The 24,861-nt window shown below is 46.1% G+C and overlaps 1 protein-coding gene across 1 annotated transcript; it reads left to right on the forward strand.

Moving 5' to 3' along the window:
- Window positions 1-24,436, forward strand: Ak3 (adenylate kinase 3). The gene is made up of 5 exons (XM_057779158.1): window positions 1-398; window positions 8,345-8,464; window positions 16,148-16,320; window positions 17,472-17,590; window positions 20,848-24,436. Exons 1-5 carry the CDS (start codon window positions 248-250, stop codon window positions 20,966-20,968), a joined length of 684 nt encoding a protein of 227 aa, XP_057635141.1. The 5' UTR covers window positions 1-247; the 3' UTR covers window positions 20,969-24,436.
- Window positions 24,437-24,861: the final 425 nt, after the last annotated feature.

The raw sequence follows: 24,861 nt of genomic DNA on the forward strand, positions 1-24,861 counted from the left end.
GCACAGGGCAAGAGGGGTCTGGCCCCAGAGGCGTAGGGTGGAGCCGAGGGGAGTTGGGTGCAGGGGCGCGAGGGGCGGTGCTGCAGCAGGCGGGGCGGCCCGGTGGCCAGCGCTCACTTCCGGGAGAGCCGGGCGCCCTGGCCACCGCCCGCTCGCAGCTGCCAGCTCGCTGGAGCCGCTGAGCCTGTGAGCGCGCAGGCCAGGCCGCTGCTCGGCGTCTGCGCAGCTCGGTCCACCGTCCGTCACCATGGGGGCATCGGGGAGGCTGCTGCGCGCCGTGATCATGGGGGCCCCGGGCTCCGGCAAGGGCACCGTGTCGTCGCGCATCACCAAACACTTCGAGCTGAAGCACCTCTCCAGCGGGGACCTGCTCCGCCAGAACATGCTGCAGGGCACAGGTGGGAGCTGAGACCGAGGGCTGGCAGCGTGCGATCGTCCCGGAGGGGCTTTGCGGGCAGGGGTCGAGGGTCCTGCGATGCGGGTGCAGCGCCCCCGACCTCGCCTGGGAAAAGAGCCTCTGGCCTCCGTGGGCCGCTTCGGGTAAATTGCGGGGGTGGGGGTGGGACTAGGAAGTTCAAAGACCGAAGGAAAGCCCTCGGCTTTGTTCGAGGCACACCATCCGACCCGGCTGGTAGCAACTGCAGGGGTCCAGCCTGAGGAACTGTACCCCGTTCTCCACGTGTCCCTGTACACGAAAGGCAGGCTTCGCCTCCCTCTGTCAGGGTTTGCTTTCTTTTCTACCCTCCCTCCCTCTCCTCCCGCCCTTGGTAAACTCCGTGGGATCTTGTAGTTCTGACCTTTCTCTCTTCAAGGTCAAGTATTACTTATTCTCTTGGCAGTCACAAAATTGGCTTGGATTTTGATGCCCCCAGACATTTCTAAGGCACGAAAGTTATCCCGGTGTACAGTTACATAAACAATTGTTGTGTTTCTCTTGCCAAATTCTTCTAACTCAGCACAAATCTAGTCAACAAACTACTCTTTACAATGGATGGGTTTGTGGTAAATTCTATTTTAAGAACGCATTTTAACTTTTTTTGAGACGTCATTTGACGTAGCCAAGGTCAACTTTAGCTTAAATTTGAGATCCTCCTGTCTCAGCCTCTCTAGTGAGTGCTGGGATTACAAATTCCAGCCAACTAACTGCTGCAGGCTGTTTTTAAAAGTTAACTCCAGATGTTTTCTTCACGACAGAGTTGACCTTCAATTCCAAACTAGTGCCTATTTTGAAATTTATTTGAACTTATTTACATAGAAATAGTACCTGTTCCAGGTGAAAGAAAAAAATGAAAGAAGTAAGTAAAGGTCCTGGAGAGAAGGGGAGACAGAAAGAAAGAAAGTCAAAAGCAAAGTTTTCTTAGTCCTGCCCCTACCCTGTTCTTCAGAGAGAAACAATGCATTTCCTTCTGGAAGTGTCTCTTTATGCACAAGTGTGTGTGTATACCCTCTGTGTATCATGTTACCATAGTTTTACTCAGCCTCAGTGGTTTCACACTCTGATCTAGTCTGACGTCCCGTATGTCCGTTACACTGTTTGTTTAGCCACGTTTGTTAGCCGTGGTAGATTTGCTGAATCTACCATGATTTACTTAAGCTCCCCCCCCCCATGAGTCTATAACTAATTTCCTGGAAAGGCTGCTTGTTGTTGTTGTTGTTTAAAAGACCCTGACATTCAACTAGGGGAGAAAAAAAATCACCCCACTGTTTCGGTTTCTTTGATTGGCCCCTCAGCACCCCGGAGCATGTTCTCACTCTCTTCTAATGTTGACCTTAAGAAATAATAAAGGTTGCAGTGAATTAAACTTTATCAAAAGGTTGTTTGATAAATGTTCTTAGTGCAACAGATTGCAGTTTTATTTAGGGCAAACAGTCCTGAGTCCTTTGGTTTGCTGCTATCCAAAGTACAGCAGAAGGCTTTGGGGGTGATCTGCAGGCCGACTCAGCGCTCACCTGACTGGGTGGCAAAGAGTGCTCACCGACTAGGAAAACACAGACTATTTTAAGGGTGAATGAAAGGGAATTCGAGGGTTGGAGAGAAGGCTCAGCAGTTAAGAACACTGGGTGTTCTCCCAGTGGACCAGGGTTTAGTTCCCAGCACCCACAGGACAGCCCACAACTGTCTAACTCCAAGATCTGACACCGTCACAGAGACATACATGCAGGCAGAACACCAATGCACATAAAATATAAATAAATAAAAAATATATATACATACATTATAATAATATATAATACATATATAATGTATATCTATTTTTGTAGTATATGTATGTATACATACATATGATATGAAAGGGTATTTGAATAAAGAAACAACATTCCTTGCTTCACTTTGATACCTGTAAGTGTCTGGTATTGCAGCTTGTACCATGGAAGAAGGGCACAGAGATGTTCAGCACCTCATTCTGTAGGCAATTTTTTTCTTTTTAAAGACACAGAAGGACAAATACTTTCTTAAAACCTTGAAGATTCATCATCAGAAGTAGGTGGGTTTTTTTTTTTTTTTTTTTTTTTTTTTTTTTTTTTTTTTGACAGGGTCCCATACCAGCTCTGGCTGGTCTCGAACTTGTAGCAATTCTCCTGCCTCAATTTCATGAGTGTGGGGATTGTAGACTCACCAGACTCAGCTGGAAGAACTAAGGTTTGTGAGAGAAGTCTTTGCAGGTCAAAGTTCAAGGTACACACGGGGTTGGTCTCTGTCCTGCTGGAAAAAGTTACAGATCTCAGAGGGAAGCTTGGGCCAGGCCCTTCAGATGGTTTCCCGGAGTCTGGCCCGGCTTAGACCCCTCAGATGGTTTCCCGGAGTCTGGCTCATCTAGCTGATGCCTGAAATTCAGAACTGGCTGGGTCACTGCTCTGCAAAGAAGTTTGGGTAACTCCATAGCAAGAATAGAAGACGGAGCTCGGGAGGTGGCATAGGATTGTTTTCACAGATGTTAATAGTTAATGCTTTGTTATACAGAGCATTTTTCACTCTGAATGGTATCCAGCAGGTTCCGTAGGTCAGGACTGAGAATATATTCCCAATAAATATTTGTGAAAGGATTGAATATTTCCCACAGACAAAACCAAAGGAGAAGTAATCTTTAAAAAAATAAATGTAGAAAGGGACCGAGAATTCAGAAGAGAAAACTGACATCCTGTAAGTTGGCCTCCCCAGGATTGATGGGCCCTGTGGTGTGTTCGTATGTTCATCTTTTCTTGTTGCATTTGTGTGCAGCTGGACAGTTGTTATTAGATGCTTTGTATTCTCATTTGTTGTGAGCATGTTTATACAGTATCAAGTCTCAGACAATTTCAGGAAGATTACACAATTAATTTGCCCCTGGTTATTAGCTATTGATTCTTTTTTGGTGCCAGAAACGGAATCTGCATGCTAAGCTAGCACTGTGCCCCAGAGCGGGGTCTCCAGACCCCTGTTGACTGGACATCTGTGTTGTTAGCCGTTTTCTGATGTAATAAATACCGCCGGGTACCCGAACAGTTGGCTGCAGCTTTGCTTACTTTCCTTTGAGTAAATTCCCAGGGTGGCATTTCTAGGAACTCGCCATCATCTCACGGAATGCTGCTTTGTAACATCCGACTATATAATCTGAAATGCGTTTGGTGGCGGTGGGAGGATCTGGTCCTTCCAGCAGTAATCGCTTCACCCTTGCCCATATTCGGACCTAGACACCTTCCTCGGCTCTGTTAGATTGAAATACACGCTGTGGATAGTATTCATTAAAGCAAAGGGTGCATGTGAGTAAAACAGCTCAAGAGAGACAGTCATGGCTCCGGAAACACGAGCTGGCTGGTGAGACCCTAGCGCATCAGCCAGGACAGCGGACTCAGAAGGTTTGCGGCTGAGACTTACACCGTTGCTGTAATCCTCTCATTCCTTTCCTGAGAAAACTGAGTGCCACAGACGTTGGAGAATTCCCTCAGTCATAAACAGCCTCTGTACTCACCTGGGCAGCACCATGTATCCAGGTTGCTAGGATACGGAATCCATTAGTACAGGGCCAAGATAAGGGTGAGATTCCCATTCATGAACTAACCTCAAATGAAAATAAGCAGCCTTTTCTGGGGTCCCAGGATGGAAACCCAGGCCCACAATGCAGTCCTTCCCAAATTGAGGTTCATGAAGTCATTTTAGACAGACTTATTTATTTGTTTATTTATTTATTTATTTCAAGGTGTATTTGCAAAAAAGAACTTATTTCTGTGAACATTTTAGCTGATTTAAAATGTGTGTGGCTTAAAGGAAACAGTACTGATTCGGATGTGGCAGGCATTGTAAGGTAAGACATTGAGTATGTGAGTGGCAGTTCGGCCTGGCTCACTGATGGGTGCTTCATCTCTGGTGCCGGACTAGAGGGCTGACCCTTTAAATCTCATCTGCTATCATCTGTATGTTGGGAGACTCTAACTCAGTAGAGAATCTCAGGCCCCCAAGTGTCCTCATGACCAAGCATCGTTGTGTAGACCCGTGAAGCATACTGTGTGTAACTAGACTTAGTTTGATGGCAGAACAGGTTATTTTTATAATGCTAATTTGGAATAGTCAATACATTTACATGGTTTGGCATTCCAAAACAAAACAAAAAACATCTGAACGAATATCTAGCGATGAGAGCCTTGTAAGGTGTTTCACGCACACGTGACTTGACGCTAGCCTGTCTTCGTCAGTGTTTTTGTTGTTTGTGAGTGGGAGCACAGATCCATAATGTATAGGGCCTTCAGCAGTCAACAGTGAGCTTTCCAGGAGTGTTTCATACCCGCCCCCAGCATTGGCTCACTGAGCTGATTCACTGCCACCCAACTTCAACATTTAAAGTGTATGTGTGTACCACTGCCATGTAACTTCAACACTTACATGTGTGTGCATGGAAAATCCAGTGCCCTTAGTATGTCATAGAGTTGGCTGTCACCACAACAGGTTTCAGAACATTTTTATTACCCACAAAAAAACCCTTATACCTATGAGTCACTCCCATCCGCACCCACCCCACCCAGGCTTCTGGCAACACGACTGTATCTTTCAAATCTCTTGTTTGGGGCACGTCCCAGAAGTGAAATGGTGTCTGTGGGCTTTTCTTTATGGCTTCTTTTACTTAGCGTATTATTTTTCTTAATTGTATTTATTTTACTTAGAGTGTAATGTACTTGTGTATGTGTGTGCCATGGTATGTGTGTGGAGGTCAGAGGACAAGATGGGAGTGGGTGGACTGTCACTCGCTGTCATGTGGGTACAGGAATCCAGCTCAGGGTGTAAGGCTCAGTGGCAAGCTTCTTTGACCTCTGGGCTGTGCCTGCTGGTTTGAGACTGTCTCACTGTGTTGCCCAGGCTAGATGTGTGAACTCTGTGCTCAAGTGACCTTCTTATCTCAGCCTCCTGGGTAGCTGAAACTCAGGGTGCACTGTACCCAGCTTGACCTGGGCTTTTTTTTTTTTTTTTTTCCTCTGTGTAGCTTTGGAGCCTGTCGTGGAACTAGCTCTTGTAGACCAAGCTGCCAGGCTGGCCTTGAACTCACAGAGATCTGCCTGCCTCTGCCTCCCGAGTGCTGGGATCAAAGGCTTACGCCACCACTGTGGCATAAAGATCCCCTCATGCTATAATATTAGGACTTGGTTACTTTTTATTGTATTATATGGATGTTTTACGTTTTGTTTAGTTGATATTTGAATTAGCTTTCTTTTCCCCATTATTTTGTATCTAAGTAATTCAGAGCAATCTTAAAAAAGAGACATTGGTTTAGGATTGTAAACTGCTCAATTGTTTTTTTTTTTTTTCATTTTTCGTATACAAAACAAAGGGTTTTCTGTTGATGCTCTCATGCATAAGTGTTGTATTTTGTTCTCATTCGTTCCCCTGCCTGAATTCATAGATTAATTATTTAATAAAACACCATAGCTAGGAACTCAGAAGAATCCTCACCCTCGTCTGTGCCCACATGCCGATCCATCTTCCCAGAGAGCTGCGGGTCCATTAGGCATGCGTACAGAGTGTGAGGATTTATGTCACTGAAGGTGCTCACAGCCAGGGTGTGGGTTTGGGGTCAGTCGGGCACACGGATGTGTGTATTAGTCACAGACGCTGCCGTAATAGCACACCACAGACTGGTGGCTCAGATGGCAGGACTGTTCTTGGAGCCTAGAGGTCCAAGATCAAGACCCTAGAAGGGCTGGTTTCCGGTGTGGCTTGCCGTTCTGGCAGGTAACCAGCCACCTTCTCACTTTGTGGCCTTTCTTCTGTGCCCAGGCATTCCGGCTGTCTCCCCCTCAGTGTTTACACTTTCAGTCAGATTGAGGCCCAACCCCTATGACCTCATTCAACCTCAATTACCATCTTAAAAGTAAATGTGGTGTAAATATAGTCACAGTAGGGTTTTAGGTTAGGGTTTTAGTATATGGACTTGGGACTGCTCAGTCCATAGCAGGATTAGACAGGTGGTTTCAGTTACTGGGATCGGAGGTGCCAAGATCTGGTGGCTTCAGCTGGCAAGGGCTGTGCTGGGTTATCCCATGCAGGTGAAGAGCGAGCGGGTGCTTGAAGAAGAGGGAAACCACAGTGAGCAGTTGCCCAGGACCCACTCCCAGAGAACTCACCCAGCATCGTCATCTCTTCATGAGGGTGGACTCCGGACCCAAACGCCTCTCACAGATTCTGTCCCCTCTCAACAGTGTTTCTCTGGGCACCAGACTTGATAACGAGTTCTGGCTCATGAGTGTCTGGCCACCCTAACACATATCTATCTTCTGATTTGCTTATTTTGGATAAGCCACATCCAAAACCTGGTGGTGAGTCCGATGATCTATCAAAAGAAGGAGCAAGAAGCTTCTGCCGAAGCTAGGAGGTCTCCCGGTAGGGGTGTGCCCGGAGGGAAGAGGGCAAGTAAGGAAGGGAAGAGGAAGGGTGAAGGCAGACAGCAAGGACCATGTGCATGCTAGGCAAGCCATGTGCCACCACCAGACCTGTGGAACTGGACTGAAATGCTGTCCCACGATGAGGAGGGAGCAGGAGACAGGTCTGGAAGAAGAAGCCTTTCAAGCTGTTTCGCTGGAGAGGGGCGAAGGCACAGAGTAGCTGGAGGGAGGGACGGTGGCTGAGGGAGATTTTGGTGTTCAATGTTTTGTTTTAAAATGTAGTTCTTGTGAAATATTCAATACCCGAAAGTTTTAACTCTGTAGGGTAGAAGAAGAATTAAAAGACCGTTCAGGGGCTGGAGAGACGGCTCAATCGGTAAGAGAACTGCTGTGTACCAGAGGACCAGGTTTGATTCCCACTCCCAGGGGATCTGATGCCTTCTTCTGGCCTTTTTGGGAACCAGACATATATGTAGACAAAAACACCCTCATGCATCATTTTTAAAAAAGAAGTGGTCAAAAGAAACAAATGAAGTCTACATATATTAAGTATATGGGACTTTCCAACTGCTATTTTATTTAGTTACTTTTAAACATTCTTTATTTGTGTGTGTGTGTGTGGGGGGCATGTACATGCTTGTGCAGTGCCAGTGGAGGCCAGAAGAGGGCGTTGAATCCCCTGGAGCTGGAGTTAGAGGTGTTTTTTTTTTTTTTAGCCACTCAGTGTGGGTGCTGGGAACTAAACTCAGGTACTCTGAAAGAGCAGCAGGTGCTCTGAACAGCAGATCCACACCTCTAGCCCCTCCAAAAACTACTTTAATGAGTTTGGCAAACACTCTCACAGAACCCAGGTCTTCTCCTGGACATTGTAAACTTGGTGGTTTGCTTGTCCGATGGCAGCTTGTTTAGTAACGATAATCTCTTGGTTAGAATTCATGGGTTAGGCATCATCCATCTTTTTCTGTGGGACAAGGCCTCTCACTAGCCTGGAACCTGCCAAGTACTGTAGGCTCTCTGGCCGGCAGACCCAGGAAGCCACCTGTTTCTGCCGCCTCCCTGCTGTATTCCAAGCCCACGGCAGCTGTGTCTTATGCACATTCTGGTGACTGAACTGAGGTCCTCACACTTCCAAGGGAACATTTACTGACTGAGCTACCATCCTCTTTGACAGACTAGGTTGGGGTTGAACTTGGGGCAGTCCCAATGTCTTTACTTCCCTTTGGTTTGCTTGTTTTGAGACAGGGCACTCTGCAGCACAAACTGGCTTTAAGCCCGCGTATGTACCTGGGGCTGACCTTGAACTCGGCATCCTCCTTCCTATTGGTACTACAGGTGTGTGCCAATGTAAAGCATCACCTCTGCTTGTTGCAGAGAAGCTGTTGATAATGTACTGTCTCATGGGCCTGACGTCTGGAAGTATTCTGTAGAAAACGAATTCCTGAGATCTGGAATAGGATAAAGCAAATACACTTACCGGCTTTTCCCTCTGCTGTAGAAATTGGTGTGTTGGCCAAGACTTTCATTGACCAAGGGAAGCTCATCCCAGATGATGTCATGACGCGCCTGGCCCTTCACGAGCTGAAAAACCTCACCCAGTGTAGCTGGTTGTTGGACGGTAAGTGCAAATATGCAGGGCCTAGAGTATCTCTGCCCCCTGAAGTAATGAGTTCCGGCAGAATGAGCATCTGGGACTGGGGACCGTCATCAGGAGGGCAGTCAGTCACCTTTGAGTCTAATTTTAAAATTTAATTAGTGAACTGATTAACTTGTTTTGAGACAAAGTCTTATGTATCCCTTACTGGCCTCCAATTATCTATGTAGCTAAGGATGAACTACAACTCTTGTCTTTGCCTCCCTGTTGCTAGGGTTACAGGAATGGGTGGTCAAGGGTGATCGAACTCAGGGCTGCCGGCGTGCTAGGCCAGCATGCAACCAGCTGAGCTATATTCCAAGCCCAGGGGTCTGGTTTTTTATTTGAAAGGAAAGCGGGTGTGGGCAGCATGGTTTCTAGTCTGCTTTTGATGCAACTTTAGTTCCTTCTCCACTCTAAAGAATAGCCTTTGACTTTTTAAACTTCTGTTGTTTGGCTTTTTGAGACAAGGTCTTATGATGTACCCCCAGGCTGGCCTTGAACTTGTGAACCTCCTGCCTCACAATTCCAGGCATGCAGCACCATACCCAGCTGAGAATATTTTGTGCTAAGGATCTGTGCAAAAGCCAGTTAGACTGAAGAGCGACTTCTATGACGCTGTAGACTCTTCCCAGCCAGAGCTCTGGCAGAGTCTCGGGACAGGGTGGCTTGTATACTCTGCTTACGGGTGTAGGAAGGACACGACACAGAAGACATGCCTTTAAACATGGGACACTTGCCTTCAAGATCCAGGTTCTAAAGCCATCTTGGAAGGGATATGCTAACTTCTCTTCTACTTAATCCGTTCTCCACTTTCACACCCAAGTCCTCAGTGCTGCTCACTGAGCCCTGCAGCCCAGCTTCCTGTCGCCCGGCTTGTCTTCGCCTGGCTTGCTAGCAGCCAGAGAAAGTGTCCTAATCCCTAACTGTAAAAAGGTTCTAGAAGATTCAGAAAGGTGAGGTAGAGAATGAACAAAGGAAGAGGTGGGGCAGAATTCCTTCCTCTGGTTTATTAGAGCTAGTATCAAGAAAAAGCAAACAAACAAAAACAACTTATGCTTGTTTATATGTCTGTCAATATGTGCACAGAATCTTGAGGACTTAAATTTTTTTTGAAACATGTATAGTAGGGCTTTGGTGTGTAGCTACCATGCTGAAGACAAGTGGCTGTGTATATCAGGCTGTGTATATTTATTAATGACATAAATGTTGACTGAGTACTTCCTAGGTACACAAAGCTGTTCTAGGCACTGAGCCTAAACAAGAACAAAATCCTTGCCTTCATGGACAGTATATCTTCTCGTAGAAAAGTTTGGATGAGCCCGGATTCTCCGCTGCTGTGAGTGGAGAGCCATGTGAAGAGCAGGCGGATGCTTGCTTTCTGACAGAAAATATGGACACTTGAGTCAACGTTTTATTCCCAGGTTTCACGACGTCTTGCTTCTGTGAGATGCTGGGATTCAGAAGTCCTGTCGACAGGCAGCCTACGCGGGTCTCTTTAGCTGACGGAAGGGGGTACATGAAGGTTGAGCGTAGATGCTGCCCCACCCAGGGAAGTGGCACATTTCCCAAGAGACCTGCACGTGGCCGTCAGTGGAGCACGTCTTGGGATTAGGCTTAAGGAAGGGCAATAGCAGAAGGGCCTGGGATGTGGAATGTTTGTTTTCATTTCTTTACTGTTGTCTTGTAGCAATGTCTTTTCCTTTAGAAAAACTGAAGCAGATAAAAGTGTATAAGAGGAACAGAGTCCTCAGTGATCACCCCACCACACACACACAGCAACCACATTCTTTAATTCAAACAGGCATTCTCTCCAGTAATAATAATTTTAAAAAATCCACATTTATTTGGGCTTCTGGTTTCGGAGGTTTCAGTCCATGCTGCTGGCCATGCTGTTTTGGGGCCGTGTGGAAAGTGTGACTGAATTGAGGCTGTGCTCTTCACGGCGACATTGGCTGTACCTATGGATTCTTCCATCAGTGGTGCACATCCATCTCCCAGTGATTGGGTCAGCCAACTGGGGACCAAGACTTCAACACATAAGCTTTTGAGGCATACAACTTATTATCCAAACTGTAGCATCCACACAGGGATACGCACTGTGGTGGCTGTTCTTGGTTGTCAACATGATTACATTTGGAATTAGCTGAAACCCAAGCGGCTGTGTACACCTCGGAGGGACTTTTTTTTTTCTTAAATCACTTAATGTGGGAAGACCTACCAGATCTTTTTTTTTGTTTTTTTGTTTTTTTTGAGACAGGGTTTCTCTGTGGGTTTTTTTTTTTTTGTTTTTTTTTGTTTTTTTTTTTTTTGTTTTTTTTTTTTTGGAGCCTGTCCTGGAACTAGCTCTTGTAGACCAGGCTGGTCTCGAACTCACAGAGATCTGCCTGCCTCTGCCTCTCGAGTGCTGGGATTAAAGGCATGCGCCACCACCGCCCGGCACCTACCAGATCTTTTGAGGTTGGAAGACCCACCTTTAATCCGGGCCATGCCTTCTGCTGGCAGCCCGTGTAAAAGGCGTGAAAGAAGGATTTTAAGGGTGTGGGTAATGGTGGAAGGAACTGGCTGCATTTATTGATATAGACCCTCTGTGTGAAGATTCTAGGTTAAATATGGAAGCTCACACAGTTGAAAAGGGTCCCAGAAGTTTTCAGAATGGTTGGCTGAAGTGTTTGAAAATATGGCCTAAAATATGAAAGGAGTTGGAGGTGCTTGGTGTCCCTTGGCTTAGTGTTGATGAACGGATTTTAGGGCGCAGGGAAATGTCAGTGTTAAGAGTGGGTACACTGTGTAAAACCTAATCCACAATGGGAAGGCCTGGAATACATCATTATTAATCCTCTAAGACAGAAATGGTGAGGGGGCACCAGTACATTTGAAGATCTTTGTTGTCACCCCTTTCCTTGTGCCAGACCTTAGGGCTGGAGACGCTGCTTCTCACTTGGATGGATTAATGCAGTGAGTTTAATTGGGCTCCAGAGTAGCAGGGGCCAGGTGGCAGTACTGAATCACCAAAGGCAAGGCGACAGCAGTTATCGTAATGGGGAACATAGGCAAAGCAATGTCCATGATGACCTGACCTTCGTGGGCAGCACAGGCAAAGTGATTTTTCTGGTGGCACGACTCACATGGACCTTTGGTACTGGCTAATCAATCACAGTGTTTCCAGGCATGAAACAGATAAGAAGCCTTTTTGTTTGTTCTGTATAAGTGGAAAAATTCTCAAGGAAATGAAAAATCTACATTAGATTGTGGCAAAAGGGAATCTTGGCCCATGAACCAATTTCCAGACTTGAGGTAGTTTGCAGACTCACAACCACTTGAATAAAAGGATGGGCCAGGCTCATCCTTCCCCCCAAGGGACCTGAGGCCTGTTACAAGGTTAACTGTATACTGGGAGAAAGGAAACAGTCAGACATTCCAGGGTCTATTGGATACTGATTCTGAATTAACACTGATTCTGAGGAGATCCCAAATAACATGTGGCCCTTCAGTTAAAGTAGGGGCTTATTGAGGAGAAGTGACTAATGGAGTTTTGACTGATGTCCAACTCACAGTAGGTCCAGTGGGTTCCTGAATTCATCCTGTGGTTATTTCCCCAGTTCCAGAATGTATAATTGGGACACGTGTACTTAGAAGTTAACAGAATTCTTACACTGTTTCCCACCTGTGGACTGAGGAATATTCTGGTTGGAAAGGGTAAACGAAGTCTTTTGAGTTGCCTCCGCCAGGGGAAATGGTGAATCAAAGACAGCATCACATCCCTGGAGGGACCACAGACATTAGTGCCACCATCAGGGACTTGAAGGATGCAGGGGTGGAGGCTCCTACCACATCTCCCTTTAACCCTTCTGTCTGGCCAGTGCACAAGACAGATGGACATGGAGAATGACAGTGGACCATCAAAAACTCAGCCAAATAGTGACTCCAGTTGCAGCTGTTGTACCAGATGTGGTGTCCTTACCTAAGCAAATCAACACATCTTTTGGTACACTATTGATCTAGCAAATGCCTTTTTCCTGGTACCTGTTCCTAAGGGCTCCTAGAAGACATTTGCTGAAGCCAGCAGTACACCTTTACAGTTTTACCTCGAGGGTGTGTGAACTCTCCAGCCCTGTATCTTAACTTAGAAGGTATCTTGATCATATGTCTCTTCCACAAAATACCACACTGGTATGTATATTGATGACATTATGCTGATTGGACCAAGTGAGCAGAAGGTAGCAACCATTTTGAACTCGTTGGTAACATATGTGTATACCAGAGGATGGGAAATAAATCCAATCAAGGTCTTCTACCACAGTGAAATTCTTATGAGTCCAGTGGTGCGGGGCATGCAGAGATATTCCTTCTAAGGTGAAAGATAAGTTATTGCACCTGGCCCCTCCCACCACCAAGAACGAAGCACAACGTTTAGTGGGCCCATTTGGATTCAGAAGACAGCACATTCCCCACTTGGGTGTGTTATTCTGGCCCATATCCCAAGTGACTCAGAAAACTGCTAGCTTTACGTGGGCCCTGGAGTAGGAGAAGGCTCTTCAACAGGTCCAGGCTGGTTTATCCTATGATCCAGCAGACTTGATGGTACTTGAGGTGTCAGTGCAGATAGGGATGCTATTTGGAGCCTTTGGCTGGTGCCCCATAGATGAATCACAGAAGATGCCTTTGGGTTTTGGAGCAAGGTTCTACCATCATTTGCAGACAACTTTTGTCCCTTTGAGAGACAGCTCTTGACCTGCTATTGGGCTTTAGTGGAAATTGAACATTTGACACTGGGCTACCAAGTTACCATTTGACCTGAACTGCCCATTGTGAGCTGGGTGTTATCTGACCCAGCAAGTCAGAAAGTAGGGTGTGCATAGCAGCGATCCATTGTCAGATGGAAGTGGTATATATGTGACCAGGCCTGAGTAGGTCTTGAAGGCACAAGCAAGTTACATGGAGATGTTGCCTATGGTTTCTACTCCCATGACAATGCCATCTGCTGCCACGCATGCACCTGCAGCCTCATGTGGTGCTCCCTGTGACTGGGTGACTGAGGAAGAGAAGACTAGGACCTGGTTTCCTGATGGTTCTGCACATTATACCGGCACCACTTCTTACAACCTGTTTCTAGGACAACCCTAAAAGATACTGCCAAAGGGAAATCATCACCGCGGGCAGAACTTAGGGCAGTGCACATGGTCATACATTTTATTTGGAAGGGGTGAGCCAAGCATGTGACTGTTCACTGATTTATGGGCTGTAGCCAATGGGTTGACTGGATGGTCAGGGACCCAGAAAGAGCATGATTGGAAGATTGATGAGAAAGACGTCTGGGGAAGACGTATATGGAGAGATCCCCGCCAATGGGAGAAGGATGTGAAGATACTGGTGTCCCGTGTAAATGCTCATCAAGGCATGACTTCGGCAGAGGAGGAGCTCAGTAACCTAATATATAGGATGACCCATTCTGTGGACAGTCAGCCTCTTTGCCACACCTTCCCTGTCATTGCCCACTGACACATAAAGTGGCCATGGTGGCAAAAATGAAGGTTATGCATGGGTTCCACAAATGGACTGCTACTCATCAAGACTGCCCTGGCTACAATTGGTACTGAGGGCCAGATCTGCCAATAGCAGAGACCAACAGAGCCTTCTGTGAAATGAACTGGTATACTCTATTAGTCTCATTAAAGATATTACAATTGCTTCTCTCAGGATGACTTTCTTCATTATAAATTTTATAGTAAATGCTTGTGTTTTTTTTTTTTTCAGCTTGGGGCTTTATAAAGTGTTATGGGTTGAACTTTTTGCCATTAGCTTTTTTTTTTTTAAAGATTTATTTATTATGTATACAGCATTCTGTCTCCATGTATGCCTGCACACCAGAAGAGGGCACCAGATTTCATCATAGATGGTTGTGAGCCACCATGTGGTTGCTGGGAATTGAACTCAGGACCTCTGGAAGAGCAGCCAGTGCTCTTAACCTCTGAGCCATCTCTCCAGCACCGCCATTAGCTTTCTTTGGAGGCTGTTTTCCCTTAATCCAGGTTCCTCAACAGTCATTCTATCACAGTGTAAGGAAGGACTAAGTCATAAGCAACATTTTCCATGTACCAACATTATAGCAAGATGTGTCTTTAGCTCTAGCAAATCATTGCATATGCGTTTTAGCCTTTGTCACATTTGGGAAATTTATTATTTCTATCAATTTTAGCTTCCCCATGTGTTCTGGACAGAATGTTCCTTGTCATAACATTGTAAAGTAAAACACTTGCGATCAGAATACTATTTCAAATTCCCCAGGGTACTCGTGTCTATTCTGGGACTCAATAATCAGTGCTAGTTGCTTTCTCCGTATTTTTGAACCACATTGTTTAAACTATTTTAGCTGCACTGGCTGCATATCCCATTTTTCAAATGCCTGAGGCCACATGTTTCCTAATTCAGAGTTTCGTACTTTCAGCTGTGTAGACTACAGCGGAGCATTCCTGAACACTAAGTCCCAAACTGCACACTTTCTGACACCACTGGATCTAGATTTCTCCAACAGGGATGTTCAGACTACAAAAATTGTTTTTTATGTGAGGGTTTGCTCCTCTGTTTTGCTTTCTGTCATATTCCAAACACAGCTTTCTGAGATTTTTGAGTGAAGATAAATCTTTTTCTTTTCTTTTCTTTTGTTCCTCCCCCCTCCCCTCTTTTTCTCTTAAGATAGAGTCTCACAGTGTAGCCCTGGTTAGCTTGGAGTTCACTATGTAGACCAGGCTAGCCTTGAATTCAGCCTTCCTCTCTCCATTTCTGTCTTATTTTTAAAAGTGTGTGTGTGTGTGTGTGTGTGTGTGTGTGTGTGGTGGTGTTAGCCTGAAGCGGTCAGATTCTTTGGAGCTGGAGTTATAAGATGGTGTGAGCCACTGGATGAGAGTAGTTTGTGTTTGGCTGGGTTTTTTGTTGTTGTTGTTGTTGTTTTATTTTGGAGGTCTTTTGCTTTGTCTTTTTTTTAAAATTTCTGTTTAGTTTAGAGAACCGTGGTGACTTACACTTGTTTCGTTTAAGATCATTTGCGAGTGTTCTGCTTGCATGTCATGTATGTCATGTATATATGTATACCATGTGCATGCCTGGTGCCCATGGAGGTCAGAAACTAAAATCCGAAGCCCTACGGCTGGAGTTACAGACGGCTTTGAGCTGCCATGTGGGTGCTGGGGACTGAACCTAGGTCCTGCACAACAGCAGCAAGTGCTTTAACCACTGAGCCACCTCTCCAGTCCCTTGTTTGCTTTTAAGACAGAGTCCATGTGGCCAAGACTTTGAAGTCCAGATCCTCCTCCCTCCACTCCCCAAGAGCTGGGATGACAGGCGTGCCGTCACACCTGATGGATCCGGTGTTGCTGGTGAGCACGGTGGCAGGCAGCCAGTTCTCCATTACCTTTCTCTGCACCGGCTTCCAGCTGTTTCACCAAGGCTTACCCACCCCGGAAGGACAATGTGCTGTGTTACACAGAAACACCCTCACAGGCACACTCAGAACGTGCACGCTACAGACAAGCGGACACCACAGAATTCAATCACAGTTGTGTTACAGTTCTGGTCCACCAGCCTGGTTTCATTCCTTGGATTCAATTTGCCTAAAACTAGTGCTTTTTTTGTTTTCCTTGTCTTCCCCTCCTCCCTCCTCATCTAAAGGTTTTCCAAGGACGCTTCCACAGGCAGAAGCTCTGGATAAAGCTTACCAGATAGACACAGTGATCAACCTCAACGTGCCCTTTGAGGTCATCAAACAACGCCTCACTGCTCGCTGGATTCATCCTGCCAGTGGCCGAGTGTACAACATTGAATTCAACCCTCCCAAAACTGTGGTGAGTAACTGCAGTGGGGGCCGACGCACAGCAGACTGTCCCCGAGTTCTCCTACCCTGGCAGGCATACCTCTGTAAACCTGGACTGACCAGGAATACTGCAGGGTATTACTTGATGAGTCTAGTCCATTCAAGCCTGGTAGTAAAGACGCGTTCCTCAGCAGCGGGTTGGCTACCCACTCAGAAGTCCTGTACTTTAACCGTGAAATGTCCCCTATAGGCTCACTGTGTTGACTGCTTGGTCCCCAACTGGTGGTGTAAGTTTTGAGGTGGAGCACACCCGGAAGAAGTAGGTCACTGGGGCAGTGCCTCGCAGATCCTGCCTGATCCGTGTCCCTTCCCCCTCTCTGCTTCTTGTGCATCCTATGAAGGAAGCCACACACAAACACAAACACACACACACATATAGACACACAGAGACACAGACACACACACATGCACACATGTATATGCAGACACACACACATAGACACACAGAGACACAGACACACACACATGCACACATGTATATGCAGACACACACACAGACACACACATATAGACACACAGAGACACAGACACACACACATGCACACATGTATATGTAGACACATATAGACACACAGAGACATAGACACGCACACACTTATATGCAGACATACACACATATAGTCACAAAGACAAAGACACAGACACACACACCGTGATGTTCTGAAGGCCAAGCAGCCAAGATCTGCACCCTCTGAAACTATGTGCCCAAAGAAACAGTTCGTCCCTTCTGCTTGTTTTTCTCAGGTGTTAGTTACAGCACTGAGAAACCTGACACTGAAAAAAAAAAAACTATGGATTTTCTTACTCTGTCCAGGGTGTGAGTGAAGGGCAGAGGCAGTGGGGATTTGCAACGCTGGCTTACAGCTGGAATTTCTCCCACCTCTGAGTAGCCCACACCTGGGAACCAACACTTGAGGACCTGGGCCTAAGGATGGAGAGGAGCTTCCACATCCAAACCATACAGCACCCTAGGGCGTCTTACAGCTGCACTAGGGCTTCTGCTTCTAGTTTGGATCCTGTTTACTAAAACGTTAGTCCATTTTTGTGATTGGTGCTAGAATACAGAGGCTGTCTGCTCAGATACCTTATTGCTGAGCTGACGTCCTTCCAACGCTATCTTAGGGCATCGATGACCTGACAGGAGAGCCTCTAATTCAGCGCGAGGACGACAAACCAGAGACGGTGATCAAGAGACTAAAGGCGTATGAAGCCCAGACAGAGCCAGTCCTGCAGTATTACCAGTGAGTTCTTGCTTTTTCAACTTCTCTCGTACAATCAGCTTTGATTTTTCATACGTTACAGCTGCAATATTAAGGTCCCAGAAACCCCAATCCCAGCTGGCTTAAGCAATGAAGAGATTTCTAGGCGGTTGTAACAAAGTAGGTGGGGCCTCAGCCTCCAGCTTTCCTCTGTTTTGCCCTTCTCTTAGTTTCACCGGCTTCTGTGTTCTGACTTTGCTTTGTCCCTCCTGCATGGTTGCTGGTATTTGCCAGAAAGGCCACGCCTTCCTCTTTCCTGAAGGGCTGAGGAGCAAACCTTTATTTAGTGAACAAAAGCTCCAAGCATCACTCAGATGAAACACTACAGCCCCTGGTCAGGAAACCTCATCCTTACTGTGGTAAGCCTGGGTTACTGCCAGCTCCAGAATCAGTAATGGGGCTCCGGAGGGTTGACACTGGCTAGTCCACATCCAAGGTTTGCAGGCTCATTTCAGTCCACATTCTGCCGTGTAGTGGAAGCTGGAACCAGTGCTGGGGCAATGAGCCCTGGAGAGCCCACCAAGTGTGCCAAGAGAGGCCACTTCAGCATAGCATATCAAATGACCACCAACTGTCAGAATCATATGTGGTCAACAGTATTTGAAAGCTCCTGCTCACACATTTTTATCTGTTCTTCGAGGAAGTCAGTATCATACACGGAATATGAGAATTACCCGTCGCAGGCCAAGAAGCAGTCTGGCTTCCTTCCTCAGCCCTTCCTTCCGTCTTCCGGGGATGAGTGCTGCTCCTTGCTTTCACTGCGTCCTGCTAATGATCGGGGCCAAAGCAGTACATGCCCCAGAGTCAGAAGGCCCAAGTTCAAAGCCCAGCTCGCTATTCAGTTAACATGGCCCTCACCTCTCGCTTAAGTCCTGGCTGGTTTCTCTTCCACAAAACGTGGATGAGGTTAGCAGCTTGAAAAGGAGTTAATGTGGAGACCTCATCACACTGTCCCGGATGCCCACGAAGCACTGGACATACATCAGCTGCTACTGTGGTGGCCACTGCTGATGCATTACTGCTACATAGTGTGCAGGGAAACTGGAACCAGTCTCGGGATTTCTGATAGCTAATTTCCTGAGGGCGAAATTACGAGAGTTGGCGATTCCCTTTTTACAGCAGCCATTACTTTAAGCTTGTGTTTGTATACTGAGCCTGGCTCTATAACCCTGGTAAGGCGTTTCTCCTCTGCGCCACTGACTCCATGTTTACGGTCAGCCAGTATTAAATACCGGCTTTATAGAATTCTTATAAAGGGGCCTGGAGCGAGAGAACTGCTGCAGAGGCTTAGAGCGGTCCTCAGCTATGGAATCAGTCACTGTTGAGGGCTCTGCTGGCACTGTGCCCGGCCCTTGTCTAAGCAGACAATTAGACTCAGTTCCTACAAGCCTCCTAGAAAGTCACCTTGTATGGAAAGACAGGAAAAGTGTGCAACATCATGTATTGTGCAATGAGATACAACGCGGCTTATCATCAGAAATCATCCACCCTGGCTTAAGCAAACCAGGGTGTGGGGGGGGTTAGTCCTATACTCAAGAAGTCCCAATACAGATGGCCGGCCTAGGGGCTTAAGGAATGTCATCAAAACTCGGCCCTTCCAGCTCCATTCCCTGTGCTGGCTTCAGTCCAGGTGGCCGCAGTGTCTTCTGACTTTAGCTCAGCTCCTGCCAGCTCTGCTAACTCAGCAGAAAAGAACCATGTCCCCCCTCCCACCCCAGCTAAAGTCATATGATTGATGGCAATTGGCTTCAGCCATGCCTTGTTGAAGAGGGGGTGTGGGAGCAATCTCACTTGAGCCTCGAGTACTGAGTGTACTCCACTTGACTGTCCGTAGGACTCACAATCGAGAAAGAAGGCCCTTGTGCCTGGGCAGACAGTAACACTCCCAAGAGCCGGGTGGAGGAATGCCTGGAAGGAGTAGTTCTGATACAGGGTGGAGGTTGGGGAACGCTACAGAAATTAGTGACTTGGGGGTCTTTCTTTCTGGGCTCCTAATGCTTCTTGACATAAATTCACGCTTTTCTGCCTAAGATCAAAGCGCAGACTTATGGCTTACACTCTCCTCATTTCCGGGGAACGCTCATCTGCCTAGAAACGCGGTGTTCTTACTCTTCGGAAGACTGATTTTTGTAGCCGGTTCCATCTCATTACAGAGAAATTACAATGGCAAATGTTCACGCACAGTACAGCGTAGGAGGAATGGGTTCCTGTAGTTCTGCCCCAGTAATTCGTCACTCCTGGCACTGTAGCTGATACTGACGTGTCTCCAGGAAGCTTTCCCGTCCAAAGCTTGCTCTCCTGAGTGCTCCACCTGCCCAAGGCTATAGACGCTTAAGTTTCTCCAGTGCAGATACTCCCTTGCATCAATGTCTCCACAGCAGATGCTTTCACCCAGAAAACAGCTGCCGTTATTTAAATTAACCACGACAAATGTGAGTTGTCAACAAGGGGTCCTTTAGTCCCAGTGACAGCCTAGTGAGATCAGCTGCAGAGCTATGGCAGCCGTTTCTGGAAAGTAACAGATCAAGTTATTTATCTGCTCTTGGGTGCAAACCAGTGTGCACACCCAAGAAACGTGTGTGGGTTCCGGAGTTCAGAAGCTTACGGTGGTCAGTGTGGTGTGAGAAGCAAACCCCAGGATTCTGAGCCCACGCTTCATCCTCTCCTTCCCCTACTCAGCATTGGAGTAAAGTCACTCTTCGATGGCCGGTGTGTCATCATGACAAGCCAGACAACCTGCAGGGATAGACAGGGAACTCTGCCAAGAGGAAGATTCAGGAAGGTAGACCAGAAGGGGAAGGAACTTGGTAGAAAGGAGAGAGGAGGGCTGTTAGAAAAGTTTCAGACTTCAGCGGGCAAAGAGGTACTGAATGCTGGGATGGTGTCCTGTGGCCGACGGGCCGTTTCTAACCTGCCAACCCGAGGACTGAGGCTGAGTCCCTTCTGTAAGGCATCTGTAAGTAGGGTAGTCTGGGCTTCACAACAGTGAAACACAAGTATAGACTTACCCAGCTATCCAGGCTCAGTCTGACGGCTGACATCTCTTTAAAGAGCCCCTTCCCTTATGCCAGAGGACAAAACCCAAACTGGAATCTAAATTTTGCTATGCCCAGCCAAGTTCCTTCCCCCGAGTCAGAGACCTAACATCACAACTTCTAAACTCACATGAATTTTACAAATTCCTCTGAAAAAGCTCATTACCTATCTACCTACCTATTTATTTTGTTTTTCATCTTTAGGAAAAAGGGGGTCCTGGAAACATTCTCTGGAACAGAAACCAACAAGATCTGGCCCCATGTATATTCTTTCCTACAGACGAAAGTTCCAGAAACTACCCAGAAAGCCTCCGTCACTCCCTGAGGAGGGCGTTAATTAGCAGGGGAAGCGGGGCCTCCTCGCCTCGCCTGTTTTTCGAAGCTCTTTTCCTAAGACTTCTCTGAAAATTATGACTTACTCCTAATGGCTTTCCTTTGGATGTTACTAAGGCCGTGCCAAATGAGTCAGACACTAAGGCTGATCTGTTAAAATAACCTCGTGTGTTTAATCTAGTTGTCTTCTGTGGATGTGCAATTAGAAAACATCAGAGATGCTGAAACTCAAAAAAGAAAATCAAAAAAGAGCAACTGGTAATTGTCCACCCCGTTAAGTCAGTGGCTGATCATTTTCATGTTTTTCTGGAAAAGTTTAAAAATTTACACATCACTTGAGGCAGATAAATATCTCATTAAAGGCTTTTGCATAAGCCAACCCCCCCCCCAATGTCTTCTAGCCCCAAGGGATGTGGTATTTGGGGGGGACTGTCTATAGATTCCAGAAAGAAAGCAACTGGCCTTATTTACAGATGTTGCCAGATGCAAACTCTACTGCCTTTGCAGGAAAAGCAAGGGCATAGGCTACCCTGCAGTATCCTCCAGTTTGCTGGAAAGAAGCAGCCATGGCAGTTAAGAACATGTGACTTTGATACGGCTTGTTTTCTTTTCCAAACTTGCATGTACCGAGGGATATATGTGTTGACGAAGTTCTCGAAGGAGCACTGGCGAGCAACAATCTCACACGTCACTCAGGCTGTTTTAGGACCTACCTGTCGGTTTCTTTCTTTCATACAAATGGACTGTCTGCCTGGATGAGCAGGGATATAAAGAGAGTGGGCTAAGAGAACACCCACGGCAGTTTGCCACTTAAGTAGATGTGGTATGCCGGGGACAGCCCCTTGACAGAAAGACCAATCCACTAACTAGCCAACACATACAGCAACAAAAGGCATTTGCAGCAGGGGTTAAAAGGCACCGTAGTAACTGAGTTCCCTCAAGGATGTGTATATCGCTATCAAAGTCCTTGATTTCAAGAGCCTCTTGTCTCAGCCTCTCAAGTGCTACCAGTTGTCACCCGACACTTCTGGTTCCATCTAAGCAACCTCCTCTTCCACCTGTAGCACTGTGGCTCCAACTCAGCCTTGTGTGCTGGGAAAGCACCTTGCCACATCTCCAGCCCTTAGTCATTTTTTTTTTTTTTTTTTTTTTTTTTTTGAGACAGGATCTCATTATGTAGTTCTGGCTTTCGCAGAACTATGTAGCACAGACTAGCTTGAAATGATGCAGTCCAAGCTGGCCTCATGTTGATGATTCTCTTGTTTCAACCTCCTGAGTGCTTAAATTACAGGTATATACCACTAAACCAAGTCTGAGAAACCATTTTAAAACTTCAGCCACTTTAGATTCCTTAGTGGGGCAAGGACATGTCCTTACACATTGTGGCCAAATGTAAGAAGATAGGAGAAATGGAAGAAAAAAACAACTCTACCTTCGAGAAAGATGTACTCTGTATTTTACTTGGTGCTAAATCAAAGAATCAAGCCCTTGTACAAGCCTTTGAAACTTTGGCCTATTTTATTTCAGAAACTTAAGTACAAATGCCACCAAGTGGTTCTTATACATCTGGGAGTGGGGAAGGAATCTTTTGATTTCTAAATTTCATTGTTGAACTTTGAAAATGGACACGCCTTTAAATAGGATTACAACGAGCATCTTGTCTTTTGTGTTTCTATATGCCTTATCTGAATGTTCGTTAACTGGGTTCTAACAATGTTGTGAACTTCTTTAACTTGGGAATGATCAGTAGATTCTGTTACACGTGGTGATTTCAGCACTGTGATGTTGCCCTTGGCTGCTCGACCCCCCAACCCCCCTCCTGTCTGCTGCTGTGGCTTCTCACTGGCTTCTTTCTAATAAACAGTCTTCACATAATGCATTTTATGACATTATCTCCTGCTGTATTAATACAGTCACACTAGTTTCCATGACACTGGAGATGCTGAGGTCAAGAGGTTGGAGAACATGAAGTGACAAACTTTTTCTCCCTTTGACCAGAACCACCAAGATTTTGTATGTACATCCATTTGGGAACCGTGTGGCTTCTATTAGAACAGGCAAAGACCAGTTTTCTGCTGGATAGGTTAATGTCAGACAACTGATAAAGCTATCATTGCTGGGGCTGGACAAATGGCTCAGCAGTTAGATACAACAGCTACTCTACCAGAGGACCTGAGTTTGATTCCCAGCATCTACATGGCAGATCCTAACATCTGTAACTCCAGTTCCAGGGCATCCAATGCCCTCTTCTGGCCTGCAAGGGCATCACGCACATACACATTGCACAAACATACCTACAGGCAAACACCCATACACATAAAAAGAAATCATTACTGAATACATCCTGCTGAAAATGCTGTGATGACCAGTGCGAGAGCTTTTATTTTTGTGCCACATGGAACAAGAATGGAGCTGAATGCCTTGGGCAAGAGCATTGTCTTCTCATTTTCAAAATCTCTTCATTAATAACTACAGCTAGCACCTAAAGATTTTCAATCTTTAAGTTAGGATTAATTTTTTTTTTTAACAGAATAGTCTAACTGGACTCAAAAGCACTGGTAAAAGCCAGTAAGGTTTCTGAATCTGTGACATTCCCCTGCAATATTTTCTTAAAGATTTCATTTAGTGTGTATGTACACATGTGTGCGGGTACCTGCAGAGGCTACAAGAGGACATCAGATCTTCCTGAACTGGAGTCACAGGAGCTTGTGGAGCACCAGACATGGGTGTTGGAAGTCAAACTGGCCTTTGCAAAAGCAAGTGCTCTTAACCAAAAACTCATCCCTCTAGCCCCAGTTTTTAAAGGTCTCTAAAAACCATAAGTTTTTCTATTTACAGCACCAAATAGTGTCATGTCATGCCAAGTGTAGACTGGCCCAGCAGCTTCCTATTTCCCCAAGGGATTCCAAGTGTCGCAAACCCATACCAGGTGAATCAGCTTCCTGGACAACCTATGAAATAGTACAAACATACCCACACATGTGGGTACTGAAGGGTGCAGGATCTAAGAGTGTTCTGGCTAAATGAATGGTGTGCTGGGAAATGGAAATGGGAAACCCAACTCGGACAAGTACCACCTTTTCCACATCAATTTAAGAACTGAAATCTCACTTGTTCTGAGAATAGTAAGGTGGTTTTTATTTTCTCTGAAATACCCCAGGATTAACTTGAGACTCACCTTGCCTATACTTCTATACTGTCATGAAAACCACTTAGTAATGGAGATATGTGTGCTCATTGGGAAGCATGTTAATTCACTTAAAAATTTAAAAAAAGTTTTAAAAATAAACTTAAAATTTACAGGAATTGTGTGCGTATGTGTTCTGTGCATGTATGACGGTCTGATGAACTTAAGGAGTTGGTTCTCCTGCCACCATTTAGTCCCAGATACTCAACTCAGGTACTCGGGCTTGGCAGCAAAAACTTTTACTCAAGTGAGCCATTTCAACTGCCTTTACTCACTTTAAAATGATAATATGAATGCTTGTCTGAAAAATGCCTAATATTATATCTGAAGTTCCTTGGGCAAAATTTTGAAAGAACCACAGATGGTCTAATTAAGAGACTCTCAGAGCAGTAATGCTAACCAGTGTTTTCTCCATCACCAGCAATGGGATGACAGTTCACAGGGTAAATGCAGTTACAGCTGTTTGTTCCTCACTCTCCTTCTAAGACAGAGTCTCATGTAGCACAGGCAGGCCTTGAACTTGCAATGCAGCTGAGGAAAAGCATAAGCCCTCCTGTCCTCACCTCCCAGCACAAGGGCCGAGGGCCACAGGCATGTGACACCACGCCCAGTTTATGTGGTGCTGGGGATACAATCGAGGGCAAGAACTCTACCAACTGAATTGTATCTTAAGTCCCAGCTGTTTCATTTTAAAAAAA

This window comes from Chionomys nivalis, chromosome 8 (assembly GCF_950005125.1).
Source record: "Chionomys nivalis chromosome 8, mChiNiv1.1, whole genome shotgun sequence".
Taxonomy (NCBI): domain Eukaryota; kingdom Metazoa; phylum Chordata; class Mammalia; order Rodentia; family Cricetidae; genus Chionomys; species Chionomys nivalis.

Excerpts from the sequence above, each read along its gene's own strand:
- Ak3 (XM_057779158.1), top strand. The coding sequence starts at position 248 with ATGGGGGCATCGGGGAGGCTGCTGCGCGCCGTGATCATGGGGGCCCCG. Across the intron at positions 8,465-16,147 it reads GTGTAGCTGGTTGTTGGACG|GTTTTCCAAGGACGCTTCCA; the intron begins GTAAGTGCAAAT and ends CCTCATCTAAAG. Across the intron at positions 17,591-20,847 it reads CCAGTCCTGCAGTATTACCA|GAAAAAGGGGGTCCTGGAAA; the intron begins GTGAGTTCTTGC and ends TTTCATCTTTAG.